The following is a 14,675-nucleotide window of genomic DNA, read 5'->3' as shown; positions in this document are numbered from 1 at the left end:
CAGATGGGTGTCTTCCCCACTGCCTTTAAAACGGCGGTGGTGAAGCCCCCTCTGAAGAAGAGCAACTTGGATCCTGATGCTTTTAATAACTACCGACCTGTAAAATTTTAGAAAAACTGGTTTTTAGCCAAGTAAATTATTTCTTAAATAGTAACAATATTTTAGAGAAGTATCAGTCTGGTTTTAGGACGAACCACAGTACCCAGACAGCTCTTTTAAAGATTTTAAATGATATCAGGTGTAACGCTGATAAACAAAAACTCACAGTCCTGGTACAACTGGATCTGAACGCTGCCTTCAATACAGTAGATCACCAGATTCTATTAAACAGACTCAGACACCTGGTGGGCCTCTCTGGCACTGTTTTTAACTGGTTCAGTTCTTATCTCTCAGATCGATCTTTCTTTGTAAGTATGGATACCTGTTCCTCCAGAACACATGAAATTAAGTGTGGGGTGCCCCAAGGGTCAATTTAGGTCCAATACTTTTTAAGCTGTACATACTCCCCTTTGGGGACGTCATCAGGAGTCACGGCATCAGCTTCCACAGTTACGCTGATGATACGCAGCTGTACATCGCCGTGTCTCCTGATGACACAGGGCCTAGTGATACCCTTTTTAAGTGGATCTTAGATATCAAGTCATGGATGGCAGAGAACTTCCTACAGCTCAACCAGGACAAAACTGAAGTTTTAATCATTGGCCCTGAAGGCAAGAGAGAGGAACTTTTACCAAAACTACAAGATTTTAAACCTTCACAATCTGTAAAGAACCTGGGCGTCATTTTTGACGGGAGCACATTACACATTAACCGTGTGTTTCAGGATTGATTTTAAGGTTCTTTTAGTAGTTTTGAAGTGTCTTCATGGTCTTGGCCCATCTTATTTATCTGAACTGCTTGTATCATATCAACCTTCGCGGACCCTGAGGTCTTCTGGCATCGGCCTTTTAGTCGTTCCAAGAGTCAGAACTAAAACCCACGGGGAGGCTGCTCTCAGTCATTATGGCCCAAAGTTATGGAACAGCCTGCCAGAGAACATCAGGACTGCAGCGACTGTTGATATTTTTAAAAGGAGGCTCAAGACTCACCTTTTTAGCTGAGCTTTTAACTGATTTAACTGTTTTAGTCTCTTTTATCCTTTAATTTTATCACTGTATTTTATTGTTGCTTTTATCTTTTAATTCTTTTATTCTACTTTTTTATTAGCTCTTAAAAGTTTAGATTTTATATATATTTTAAGTAATTCTGATTTTTAATATTATTGTAATTTCTGTTCTTTCATATTCTACCTTCTTTTAGTCTTTCAGTTTTTAGCTCCAGTGTTGTCCCGATCCCTGTCTCGTGTTTCCTGTTTTATTTTGTAGTCATGTCCTGCCTTCCTGTCCTCCCTCCTGTGATTACCTCATGTGTCTCACCTGGGTGATTGCACCACCTTTCTCTTGCTTCCCCTCTTGTATTTAACCTGTGTGTTTCCTCAGTTACGTTGTTGGGTCATTGTCGTCGTCATAGTTGTAGGTGTTGTAGTTGTCACTATCACTGTCTCCAGTCTAAAGTGTCAAGTAATCAGTCTCATAGTCAGCAGTGGGCAGTCTCATAGTCAGCAGTCTCCAGTCTCAAGTCAGCAGTCTCCAGTCAGCAGTCTCCAGTCTCAAGTCAGCAGTCTCAAGCCGCCAGTCACCAGTGTCCCCGTCTCAAGCCTCGGTTGATCTCAATAAACCTCTTTTGTGCACCCCCCAACGTTCTGCATTGGGTCTCCCTCATCCACCAACACAAACCGTGACAAGTGTTTCCTCGTGGGGGCCCTCCACACTGGGAGGTGTGTCTGGTCCGCCAGCGGGGGCGTCGTCTTTGGGATCGTCCAGGTCCGGAGAGCTGGGGGGCTCTGCATTATATGTGAAGTGTACCCGGTCTGTCCGGGTCGGGGGGTCTGGGTGGCGGCGCTTCCTGTGGTTGTGGGCTGTGGCACCTCCTGGTGAGGATGGCTCCCATAGGTGGTCTTTCCTCACTAGGATTTTCAGTGCCCTGCCATGTTCCTACTTACAGTCAGTGTGTGTGTGTGTGTGTGTGTGTGGGGGGGGGGGGGGGTGCATGCATGTATGTGGTCATGTGGGTTGGGAAGGCCGGGTTCTTAACATTTATTGTATTGTTTTATATTTTATTTGATGTTGCCTGTTTCTCTTTTATTTCTGAGAAGCACTTTGTGTTGCAATTTCTGTATGAAAAGTGCTATATAAATGTAAATGAACTAAAGTAAACAAAGACATCTCTTGTTTGCTCTACGTGATAAAATGATGCAAAAAGTTGCCTTACTTTCTCTCAGCAGATCAAACACAATCCACGCTTAAATCAGCGGTGTCGCCTCTGGTCAATCTGCCCCGTATAAAAACTGACATTTTGGCCTCGTGGTGCTTAAAAAAAGTTACCGAACAACAAAAGGTTTAATTCCCTGGAAATCATAAGCATATTCAGCAAATTGTGTGAGATTGGCACTCAAGGAAAGGTCATCAGGTCAACGCAATCAGGAGGTCATAAGTCACAAAAATTGACATATTTTACTGCAAACCCTCAAAAAAATTCAAACTCGCGTACGTTTATGCTGCCATTGAACTGGACACCGCAAGTCTTAACTGGAAGGGTTGGGCGTCTTAAACAAATGATGGCCACATTCCAAATCTGACCAAGACACTGATCACACACAACAAACGCAAAATCCAGCACCTCATCAAATTAAAAGTGTGCAGAGCTTCCCTGTTCTGGATAGACTGCTTCCTGTAGCAGCACCTGAAAAGCTGCTTGAAAAGTACACCTCAGGCTTCCTTGTGCTGAGCCGAATGACATCAGCCATTCAAAGAGCAGACCTAACACATTTAAGCATATACAAGCTTCAAAACACTGTAAACTGTTGTGTTGGAAAACCGGAGAAAGTGCGATGTAAAACCGACAACTGTAAACCTTGACAAGAGGGACCTCGCTCAAAACCGCCATCCTCAGCCGTAGGCTTGGAAACTGACCTGGAGGTCATGGACTTTGGAGGACACCTTTTGGTTGACATCCTCCAGCTCTAGGAAGATCTTCTGAAAAACCTCAAAGGTGTATTTCAGTTTGTTAGGGTACCTCAAGGTGTAGATGAGGCCCGTCAGGTAGGCACAAGCATGGGTGACGTCAGGGATGCCAAAGAGGACCTCTGCTCCCTCAACGGCTGCTCCAGCTCGCTTGGGGACATCTTCATCTCTGGCTTTGCTGACCACAAAGATGTTGAGGATGTGAGGGCCTCTGGAACAGTCGCAACACCCTCGTCAGCGAAAATCTGTAAAGTACACCAGTTTACACATTTACACCGAACCAGTGTAAAGTTTCCACCAAACCATAACAACCTTCAAACATTTATACTTTTGGTTTTCATTGTGACCTCATCTTGCAGAACAAGGTTAATTCTGCGTAGCTGCACAGACAGGAGAGGCATACCAATCTCGGTCAGCCACAGACAGCTGTGTCTGATTCAACGTCAGCGTGGAAAAAAACTGTTCATCACATGTCAGTAAAATGAAGAGGAGCTGATGGTGCATTTATTGTCCCTGAAAGTAGTTGTGTGTACTTTTTTTTTTTTTTGGAGTGGCTGATATCATATCATCGTTGAAGAACTCGCATATGATGTGAGTAACAAAACATGTAAAATTGTTTCACACACACACACACACACACACACACACACACACACACACACACACACACACACACACACACACACACACACACACACACAATCAAAAATAACAGAGGGACACAACAACGTCCTGTTCAGAAAACTAAACTTTGGGCTGCAAAAAGTAGGACTTTTTTTTTTACGTAAGAACATTTCGTGAATGAAGCACAGCTGAGTAAAAAAAAAATCAGCTCACTGGGGTGCCCTCTGATTGGATGGCGTCCATGTACACCGCCCTCCTGTTTAACCAATCACAGCTGCTGACCCAGAGACACTGAGGAAAGAGGTCTCACTCTGCCTCTAATCTATGGTACCACAGACAACAGACACCCTGAAGGCAGCCCGTTTTCACCAGCCTTTTAATGACAATTTGCACCTCATAAAATGCTTATCATTGTCATTGGGTCATGTTATCTGTAAATATACATAATTCATCCTGTGTTTTCAAGATAAGGAGATTTGATGCTTTTGCTTCTGAGTGAGAATAAATATTTTACCAGCCACTGCAGCTTTGACCTGACATGTCATTTCAGATGGTTTTATTTACTGATTTCAGTATACAAGGAACAACAACACACACAATGCTTCTACACGTTACCTGACCAAACAGGAGCAGGGAGGGGAAACCTGTCCCTTTTTCACAAAAGTCATAGACGCAGAAGCCTAAGACCTGTGTCTACTTTATAGATGAGTGGATCATGATCTGTGTGTGGCCTTAGAACGGGAAAAATAAAGTTTTCAAATCAATTACAAATTCAACTTTCAACTTGTGACGAATTAAAGAGTCTTCCTTTTTGTGTCAATTCATCTTATTTGTGTTTCGTGTCACACAGAGGTTGAGTGTGAGTGGTGTCGCCCAACAGGTCTGTGCAGGAGGAATAAGAAGAGAAGCAGAAGCTAAACTCCGAAGCAGTTCCTCGTCAAGGAGCTTGTCTTCTTCATATGATTCATTTGGGGGCAGCACAGTGGAGCAGTGGTCCTCACTGTGGCCCCCCAGCAAGAAGGTTGTGGGTGGAGCCCCGGCTGCAGCACGGGGTCTTTCTGGGTGAGTCTCCATGTTCTCCCTGTTCCTGCTGGGTTCTCTCTGGTACTCCAGCTTCCTCCACAGTCCAAAGACATCAAGAGGGACCAGGTTAATCCAGACTCTAAATTGACCGTAGGCGTGGCTGGGAGAGCCAATGGTTGTCTGTCTCTATGTGTTGGCCCTGCCATGGACTGGTGACCTGTCCAGGGGGAAGGCTGCTGGGATAGGCTCCACCCCCACCACCCTGAACAGGATAACCAGCAGAAAATAATGGATGGATGTTTAATGTGAGATTTCCAAGTTGCTTTGTCGTACATTAAGCCCCCCCCCCCCCCCCGCCCCCCAGCCTCTGAACCTCTCAGCCAGGCGGTTAGTGACCCATCTCCCTCGGCCCAGTGAGAGCTCTTCCTAATAGACGATCTTATCAGCCCGACTCCTTTTGCCCTTCCTGGTTAGTCACAACAACAGTGATGGCGGCTGCTGCACGGTTCTTTCTCCGAGGTGCAAACTCGAAACTTTCCATCTCCGGTGCAGGCGCCGGTGCCCACAGCTCGTTCAGAGACACTCTGCTGACACTGTCGCCGAGCTGCAGCTCCCGCACTCAAACGCAACGGAGACATGCGGCACACTTCACCTTCCAGCCTGACCCCGTCGAGGATCAGCACGGTGAGTCGCTAGCGAGCCGGTCAGCTAACGTGTGCGTCAGCCGGCTGGCCCCTGCCCGCTGGCAGGGTTGCTAAACCACCGTGAGGAAAAAAAAAAAAAAAAAAAAAAAGTTTCCTCAAGCCAAAACCTCTCGATTTGTAACTTTGCACATCCTCGTTTCCCCTGCTCACCTTCTCTCCTCGTGACAAAGTCCAGCTCACCTGGGATGTGAGAGGAGGAGACGGGAGGAACTCGGTCTGTGAGGCCGTGAGCTTGTGGATGTCTCTGATGTATTATGGTCTTGGCCAATGGGAAATATCTCCTGTCAAAGTAGGTTATTTATCAGAATTTAGCCTTCTACCTTTCTATACAGTCCCATTGGTACAAAATAGAAACTACAGACAGACATTTTAGATATTTTCTCTTATAACTACCGCCTGGTCTCTCATGGAGTTCAGTTTTATCCTCTCGTCTGACAACAAAACCATCCTGAGATGGAAGAACAAGCGCTTTGCACCTGAATCAGCACCGGCTCTTTCACGGAAGTCCAGTTTTGTGTCCCACCTCTTTCTCGCCTGTGCCGACCAACGGCTTCAGCCAAGGACACCCCTGTGGCCTCCAGCTCCACCAGCCAGCCTCCTCTCGCCTCCAGACACACATTAGGGACGCTCCAGTCCGTCTCGCCTCTGATAGAAATATCTACAGTTCAGTATCAGCTGATATCTGTTAAACAAAATCAAAGCATTGCTGAATTGACGAGTAAACGTACGCCTGGCGGTGTTGAAGAGCCTGGGATCCTGCTGAGGTGTAAGGTAGCATCAGGCCTGGCTCGAACATTACTTCACTGACTCTACGAAACAAAATATCAGATAGAAATGTGGTGAATTAAGTTATTCAGTGATTGCACTGCGACAATCACAAACCACCAGGTTCACCAGCTTTTTACAACATTCAGTCTTTGAAAGTGTAAACAGGAATTTAAAATTCAGTTATGGAGAGAAACTGAGGAAGACAGAAAGTGAATCACAGTTTACAACTTGGGGAGCATCAAACGTTTGTCAGGTCTTTGTGACAGTTTAGTGCTAATAGAACTTTGGTTTATACAGCAGTTTTTGTATTAGATATCAGTCAGTAGTTTAGTAAAACAATATGTAAAAATAAACAGGAATAAAACATGTCAATCGTTCAAATGGTTGAAAAAAAACTTCAATAATCAGAGATGGTCACTAACTTGTGGAGTATTATTCTTCACCACTAGAGGGTGCAGGAGGCCCTTGGATTGTTGCTTTATCAAGGCAGCGGCAGCAGGGCCAGGAAGCAGCTGGGGGTTGACTCCCAGCGTTTGTATGGATCCTGAGCTGCAGAAATCATTTCCTCTGTAACACAAACCAAACCACCCTGAGTGCGCGAGGAGAGCAGGGCCAGAGCTTCGGTGCAGCTGGACCCTCCAAATCCTCCTCCTGAATTCATTCATGAAGCCGAAGCTGCTGCTACCGAAGCTGCTGCTGCTACCGAAGCTGCTGCTGCTACCGAAGCTGCTGCTGCCGAAGCTGCTGCTGCCGAAGCTGAAGCTGCTGAAGCTGAAGCTGCCGAAGCTGCTGAAGCTGAAGCTGCCGAAGCTGCTGAAGCTGAAGCTGCCGAAGCTGCTGAAGCTGAAAGTGAGGCTGCCGAAGCTGAAGCTGCTGAAGCAGAAGCTGAAGCTGCTGCTGCCGAAGCTGAAGCTGCTGAAGCAGAAGCTGAAGCTGCTGCTGCCGAAGCTGAAGCTGCTGCTGCCGAAGCTGAAGCTGCTGAAGCAGAAGCTGAAGCAGAAGCTGAAGCTGCCGAGGCTGAAGCTGCTGCCGAGGCTGAAGCTGCTGCTGCCGAGGCTGAAGCTGCTGCTGCCGAGGCTGAAGCTGCTGCCGAAGCTGAAGCTGCTGAAGCTGAAGCTGCTTCTTCTGTTTGGTATGGCTGCTTCCTCCTGGAGGGCCGTCTCTGGTGGCTGTGAAGCCTCTGAAGCTCCATCAGTCCCTCCTCAGTTGCATGGCCAGTTCTTCTCTCTGAGTGAGCGCTGGTAAAGAATCTGAAGAAGAGATGAGAAAATATGCGGCTTCAATTATAGACTCAACAAAATCATACATCCTATAAGAGGAAACCACGTGTGCACATTTCTCCGACTGTGAAGCTATAAGAATTATGTATGTAAGGTCTGTGATATGTTAATGACTTCATATTTATCATCTGATCACCTGATAACCTGCGGTGTGCTCTTGTTTCACAGAGAGAGAGAAATGATAAACAGTGAAAGGGACATTTTTTTTAAGGTGTCAAATAACATATATTTTCTTAACCATGTCCTGAAATAACCGACAACAAAATAGCAGACCTGTTGACAGGAGAGCACCGCACAGAGCTGCACTTGGATGGAGAAGGTTTCGCCCCAGCTCGTCCTCGTATCTCCAGCTGGATGCCGGCATCGCATCGCTCAGAAACCAAAAGGGCCTCTTGAGCGGCGTCAGCCTCAACTGGGCGCTCCCATGTTGTCCTCTGCCTTCTCCACGATGTGGCTGACGTCCCTCAGCATCACGTGGATGTGACTCAGCGGCGTTGGCCTCTTGTCGAACATTTCCTGTGGAGCAGCTGCAATCCCGTCGCCGCTGTGTGACTTTCGGACGCCTGTTGCATTTAGCATGGAACTGTGTGGCGCTCAGCTCTCATCAATCCAGCGTGCCGTTCATGTTGCAGGCATGCACGTTGCCTTGTTTGGAAACAGTCCGCCGGCGTGCTAACATTGCTTGTGCATGACATCACTGCGCACAGCATAGAATTAGACTGAACCAGTCAGCTCTCATGGACCGGCCCATTGTCACTGGTAGCTGTTTTTTATCCAGTTTCCATGCTGATACCTGATACAGTTGTTAGATTGGAGCATTCCTAACTGAGATCTCCTTAAAAACAATACAAGGAAATCCATTATCTGCTCCTGGATCACGAGCTGGAGGATACGAGGAGGCTGGAATTGGACATTGGGAGGAATCTATATGGGACACTCAGACAAGGTCCCGTGCAATGAGGCAAGCTGCTGTTTGTCCTCTAGTTGGGAAAGATGCTCCACTTTCTGTTGAATCCTGCCATACAAATCAATAAACAGAAATAAGTAGCTGCTACTTCACCGTCCTTGACAGAAGTAATTGGAAAACTATGATCAGATACTTTACGACGCCAGCAGTCGAACACAGTGTTAGATATCAAGATGGACTTCTGTTTCCAGGTCTTGTACCCAACAACAGCTCCTTGACCCCTCCAGGACGTGCATTTTTAGAACCCAGCTGATGAAGTAGAAGCTGGCCTGTAACGTAGGGCAGGCTGGTGGGTTTGTGTCCCGTTAGCAGTTCATTCTACGGTGGATTGTGGGTGAGAGTGGGTCTCCCAGTAACCAGGGCCTTTAGCAATCATAAGATGGTTCTTAAATGTGTTGCATGGCGTGAGCTACTGGTGGTGAGCCTGCAAAAGGCTGCTAAAGACTCAAAGGTGGCGTCCGTAGCGTGGGTCGTTGCTTCAAATCAGTCCTTCAAACTGGGCACTGCTCGTGTCAGCCAGCCGCCCCTGACAACCCCCACCCAGAGGGGAGCTGTGCACTCCCGGTCACACCCACCTGTCTAGAGACCCATAAGCAATGATTGATCCAGATTCATTTTCAGTCCGTATCTCAGTTTTGCAGGAAAATGTGCCACCTTCAAAGAAAACACCCAAACCTGCTATTTGAAAAGGTGCGGTGACACAGAGACGCAGCCAGAATTCCAAGAAATCCATCCATCCATCCATCCATCCATCCATCATCCAGCTATCCCTCCATCCATCCATCCCTCCATCTTCTCCCTCTTCTCCTGTTGAGGGTGGTGGGGGTGGAGCCTATCCCAGCAGCCTTCACCCTGGACAGGTCACCAGTCCATGGCAGGGCCAACACATAGAGACAGACAACCATTGGCTCTCCCAGCCACGCCTACGGTCAATTTAGAGTCTGGATTAACCTGGTCCCCTCTTGATGTCTTTGGACTGTGGAGGAAGCTGGAGGACCAGAGAGAACCCAGCAGGAACAGGGAGAACATGGAGACTCACCCAGAAAGACCCCGTGCTCCAGCCGAGGCTCCACCCACAACCTTCTTGCTGGGGGCCACAGGGAGGACCTCTGCACCACCGGTCCTCCCATTCTAAGAAATGTTACATAATTTTGTTATGTTTCATGAAATCTGCTAAATTATTGTAAATGCTGCTGGCCTGCTGCACTTGGACTCCAGGCTCTTCTTCTCTAGTTTATAAAAAAGATCTCTATTTCTAATCTCCTCCAGTTTGCCGGTCTTAGAGAGAGTATTAAAGACACACTGTTTGCTTCAGTAGGTGGTTTTGCAAGAGTTTCCTGCTCCTCACATCTGCTTAATGAGAACTTATTTCTTGTGTCCAACTCTCCTCTTTTGTTGGAAACCCTTCTAGGGCCCACCCAAAAGATGAACTTGTTCCAGTCCATTACAAGTGCCTTGGACAACACTCTTGCCAACGATCCCACAGCAGGTAGGACATTAAAGCAAGACGTTTGGATTTATAACCGCTTTGGAGAAAAATCTGTAAAATATCAATGCAGTTAATGTTTTTAGTCCAGACAGGACCCCCCCCCCCCTTTTTTTTTTTGAGTTATAGAATTAAAAGCCCAAACCATTCTGGATATGCGAGGGAACCAATTGGATGGTGTGCTGGTGTCATTATAGAACGCTGAGTACAATCTTGGTGCTTTGCCCTGTTTGCTCATGCATTTGGGCGTGAACCTGACCTCCAGAGCCCCGAGGGTTTAGGAGGTCGAGTTTGCTTTGCTTACTCTCATGCGTAACAACTTCTTCTTATTTTTAACATTTTTCCAGGATGGTTCTGCTAATTTTTTAGGGTGTACGTAAATGGAAAGCGTACTAATCTTATTTACATCTACATAGTAATGAGTTCTATGTCCTACCTTGTTGGAGATAAGAAATTTCCTTTGGTTAGGACTCATGATGTGATGGTAAGTTCCAGATTTCAAACAACTGCAGATTAAAATATTAAGGGTTTTTAATGGAAAAACAAAAACTGCAGACCAGCAGGGTTCTCAAGAGGGGCATAGCGCCCAGTCGGCTCGTGCGAGTGCATGGCGTGTTATTCCTGCTCAAGTCATTGGGACATAGCAGAGACCTTTTTTGTCTAGCAGAGAACTGAAGGGATGCTGGGCTTCTGCAGCTTGACTTGATTTCTGAGCCGTCCTACAGCCTCGTGACCGGTGCAGTCCTGATTTCTGTGCTTTAAAGGGGCCTTCATCAACATTAGCAATGTGTTATGGTCAATAAGCTCCGAGTTCCCAGTCTAAGGGCCATGAATCCAAGCATTTTGGTAGGATGTGACTTTGTAACTGGCCAGCTGCTCAGTGTGCATCACCCCTCTCACCATATGCAGAAATTCCCTTCTGAGGAAAGTTAAAATTAAAACACCCTTGTGGTTGGAGCATGCATAAAGAAATATTAAGGGGTGGTTATGATTTCAAAAAAGGCCCTTGTGATGCATTCAGGGGCATCAAATCTGGATGACTTTTTGAATCACAAGACTACGGTGTGAGCCATCTCACATTAGCATGCCTGGGCTTTCTGTATTCACGTGTTCTGTGGAAGCAGGGGCAACAGAGATCATTAAATATATATGCACACAGAAAATGTGAGTTTTGATAATCTGGCTTTCATATTACAATTATTACTGGGACCATTGTGGGAACTTGCAGATGAGCACTGAATATCCAGGAGCTCACATTAGTCCTGTGACAAATTGGCCACATTTTTGAACGCTGACCACAGCCACCGTCTGGCCACATACCAGGTTTGGTTGATCCAAACAGTGAGGAGGGTCATGTACAGGAGGGGGCCTGAACCAGGAGCCGATGCTCACTCGTTCCCTGGTGAAGTGCATCATCCGTGTACGGAGGGGATATTTGGGATTTACTGAAGCGAAATATTCACAGATGAAAACGTTTTCAGTTCTAGTCTGATTGTGATCCGCGTCCGCGATGCGTATTCCAGTGACGGGGCCCATTACGCTGAATATTATCATTCTTATTTGTTGTTGGCATTTTGTTTATGTTTGCATCACGAAGCTGTAGTAAACTCAGCAGCACTTCAAATTCTAACAGCAGAAACAGACACAAATGCATTTGATTCAGATGGATTCCGAAATACCTTATTGACCTGTTTGTATGGATCAGGACACATCTCATGGTCCGGCTAAAGCCAGGGAGTGCAACCTGGATTAGATCCCACGTCCCATCTCAGGCTGAAACGGGAGCACTGGTGCTTCTGTTCCTCAGCGTGGCTCTGGACATCGCTCCTCACATTTTCCTCTTGTTTAGAAGAAATGCATACAAGGAAGCAAGGAATTCCCACCCCTGCAAACTAGACAGACATATGGATAAAATGGGCCCTGCTCTCCAAGTTAAAACTCTAAATCATGTGGGACTTTTCAGGCTTTGTGTTTTTTTTCTCATGTTAAAATTGTCAATGTGTGTCTTTTACTGTTGACCATTTCCAAGAGCTTGGTGACATGTCCAAGTGTCCGTGACTGTGTCTTCTGTTCATCTGCAGTCATCTTCGGGGAAGACGTGGCCTTTGGTGGAGTATTTCGATGCACAGTGGGTCTGAGAGACAAATACGGTGAGAATAAACCAGTGCTGCTCCACTTTGCCTCTCCCTGTTTAAAAGCTCAAACCTCCTATTCTTCCTGCTTTACAAGATTTTGCCACTAGATGGCAGCAGAGCACCTTTCCGAGCCTCACCCAACTCGCTTGCATGGCCATATGACTGTTCAGTGTTCACCGGGAGGACCAGAAGGATCTGATTGCACTTATTTGTCCATTTTAGCCGGGTAGCCTTAGAAAGCTGCTGCACTGAGCTGATACGGCACCACAATGTGAGGCTGTAGGCTCGCCAGAATCCTCTGTGCCCTGTCCACCCTGCTCTACTGTGGCTATGCCACTGTCATCATCATAGCCCTTCAAGCACAGCTGTGATCAATGCCCTCATCTCGGCCTCCTTAACTGTGCCATCAGATATGTCAAAGGATGAACAGCTGACACTCCAACTAGGGACCTGCATCTCACACTGATTAAATACCCGTGTAGATACATTTGAAATGTGATTTGTGAGATAAGATTCAACTTGTGTCAGTCATCAACTGCAACAGTGTGATGCAACCCAACAGTCGGTGTGTTCATGTGCGCAGTTGGACCTTTATTGGTCCCAGTGCACATGAACTGGGGAAGAACTGATGTATTGTTGAAGAACGCCCCCAACAGTAGGTGGCATTACAACCCTGCAGCTGTTCACATCAGACTTTCTTCTGCTGTCGCTCGCGCAGCTACCATCGGCATCCCTGTGTGACAGCGGGCTGGCAAAGATCAAATTAATAACTCTAAGGCTGAGACAGTATGACATGACCCCTTGACTCTCTAGAAATGCATTGAGTTCGCCACCATGTTCCCCGCTTGACAAGTCACTCTTCCACCTTCAGGTTATTCCTGCAGCAGGATGCACAGAGCATTTAGGTGGCTTTTTGGCCGAATGAAGTCGACTCATGTCTGATTAAATCAGTCTCCAGCTGCATTATCGTGGTGTAGTTGTCCCCGAAGCACCATTTCACTCAGACTAACATGTTAACATCCAACACCCCAGTTTGAGTTGGAATAAGACCATGATTTGACTGTCAGTGAACAGATGCCGTATCATTACAGCAACAGATCAACAACTGGACCCTAATAGACTGTTTTTGGTTCCACGTGAGCCAAGAACAACATTTCAAGAGAATTCGGACTTAATACCTTCGCCTCTGTCACCGCTTTTCTCTGCCTCAGGTGTGTGTATCTGTTTACCTGCTTTATTTTTACCTGTTGGAAATCTTATCTGGTATGAACTCGAACCTTATCAAGACCTCTCGTCCTCATGGAGACCAAAGAAGTCCTCAAGTGGCACAGTGTAATTTCTGAGTTCCTGGATAAAGTTAGAGTTAAGCTGTGAATTAAGGTAAGGGGTCAGGTTCTTGGTTAGGGTGTGTGTGTGTGTGTGTGTGTGTGTGTGTGTGTGTGTGTTAGAGTGTGAGAGAGAGAGAGAACATGACGGTGCAAGTGCTCTCATTCATCACACTGACTTGTAGATGACATTTGTGCATGCAAACCTTGGTTGTGAGGACGCTGCTCCATGCAGTTGTATCATGGACATGTTTGGTATAATATGATTCTGGCCATACTGAGAGGGAGAGGGGGAGAGGGAGAGAGGGAGGGAGGGGGAGAGAGGGAGGGAGAGAGGGAGGGAGGGAGAGAGGGAGGGAGGGAGGGAGGGAGGGAGAGGGCCGTGCAATTCAGTGCAGCTCCTCAATGAACATGTTTGCCATTGACTTAGGAAGACATGCAGTTAAATCTGTATTTGAAGGTTGTCACTGTTGTGTTTTAGTGGCCTCTACAAATGAAAGTGTGGGGTTTCTGACATTTTTTTCTTCATACCAGAAACTAACCTGTTCTACGATCTGATCCAGGAGAAGATGTTGCGTTTCAGGCTTTTCTGTTGTTGAATTTGCTTTGTCCCATTCTCACTGAAGTAGCGCAGGCCCATCATGTCCAGTGTGTGAACTGGACCATCACCCAGTGGACGGTTGCTACGTTTTTGTCTTCCGAGTTTGTGTGTGAGTGATGGAGAATGTCAGCGTTTTCCTTAAGAGACAGTAATCGTGATTAAATATTGTAGATTTATTCTTTATCATCTGCAGCTACACACTGCCAGTTAAAACACAAAAGTGAGTGGTAAATAAATTAACTTGGGGGTAGACTCTTGAATTCAGCAGCCACAGTGATAGGTGGACAAAAAAAGTAAATTTCCAGGCCTGATTCATGGCCCACATAGTGCCAGACGGCCCAGTTCAGCTTCCTTGGACACATGAGTGGAACTGAGCCACCGTTAATGTTGTCAGTTCCGCCTGTGGTTGTCCTGCTATGACAAATCAAAACGTCTGCTGTGAAAAAGCTCTGCCGTGCCTGCCAACTCTCAGGCACGGCTTAATACGGACGCTGAAATGTAAAAGACACGTTATTAATGTGTGGTAATCATTGCTTTGACAGTTTTTGTGATATGATTCATGATTTTTGTGGGAAGAGTAGTTTTTAAAGCAGCAGGGGTGGCAGTGGGCCCCCGGAAATCCATATGAAGGAAACAAAATGTAGCAATCACTGGAGACCCCATGAGAAGCTATGAGTGCCATGTCATAATGCAACATTTA

General features: G+C 46.5%; 1 protein-coding gene across 1 annotated transcript in view; it reads left to right on the top strand.

Moving 5' to 3' along the window:
- Nucleotides 1–5,153: 5,153 nt before the first annotated feature.
- The window catches only part of bckdhb (branched chain keto acid dehydrogenase E1 subunit beta), a 64,264-nt gene continuing 54,742 nt past the window's right edge, over nt 5,154–14,675 (top strand). Inside the window, exons 1-3 of the mRNA XM_086217414.1 lie at nt 5,154–5,393; nt 9,840–9,917; nt 11,996–12,064. Coding sequence (XP_086073540.1) covers nt 5,198–5,393; nt 9,840–9,917; nt 11,996–12,064 — 343 coding nt within the window. The 5' untranslated portion in view covers nt 5,154–5,197. The remainder of the gene's footprint in view (nt 5,394–9,839; nt 9,918–11,995; nt 12,065–14,675) is intronic.

Source organism: Aulostomus chinensis, chromosome 11 (assembly GCF_037954235.1).
Source record: "Aulostomus chinensis isolate RoL2024-O1b breed Wild chromosome 11, RoL_Achi_v1.0, whole genome shotgun sequence".
Lineage (NCBI taxonomy): Eukaryota > Metazoa > Chordata > Actinopteri > Syngnathiformes > Aulostomidae > Aulostomus > Aulostomus chinensis.
This window is presented reverse-complemented; position numbering and strand designations above follow the sequence as displayed.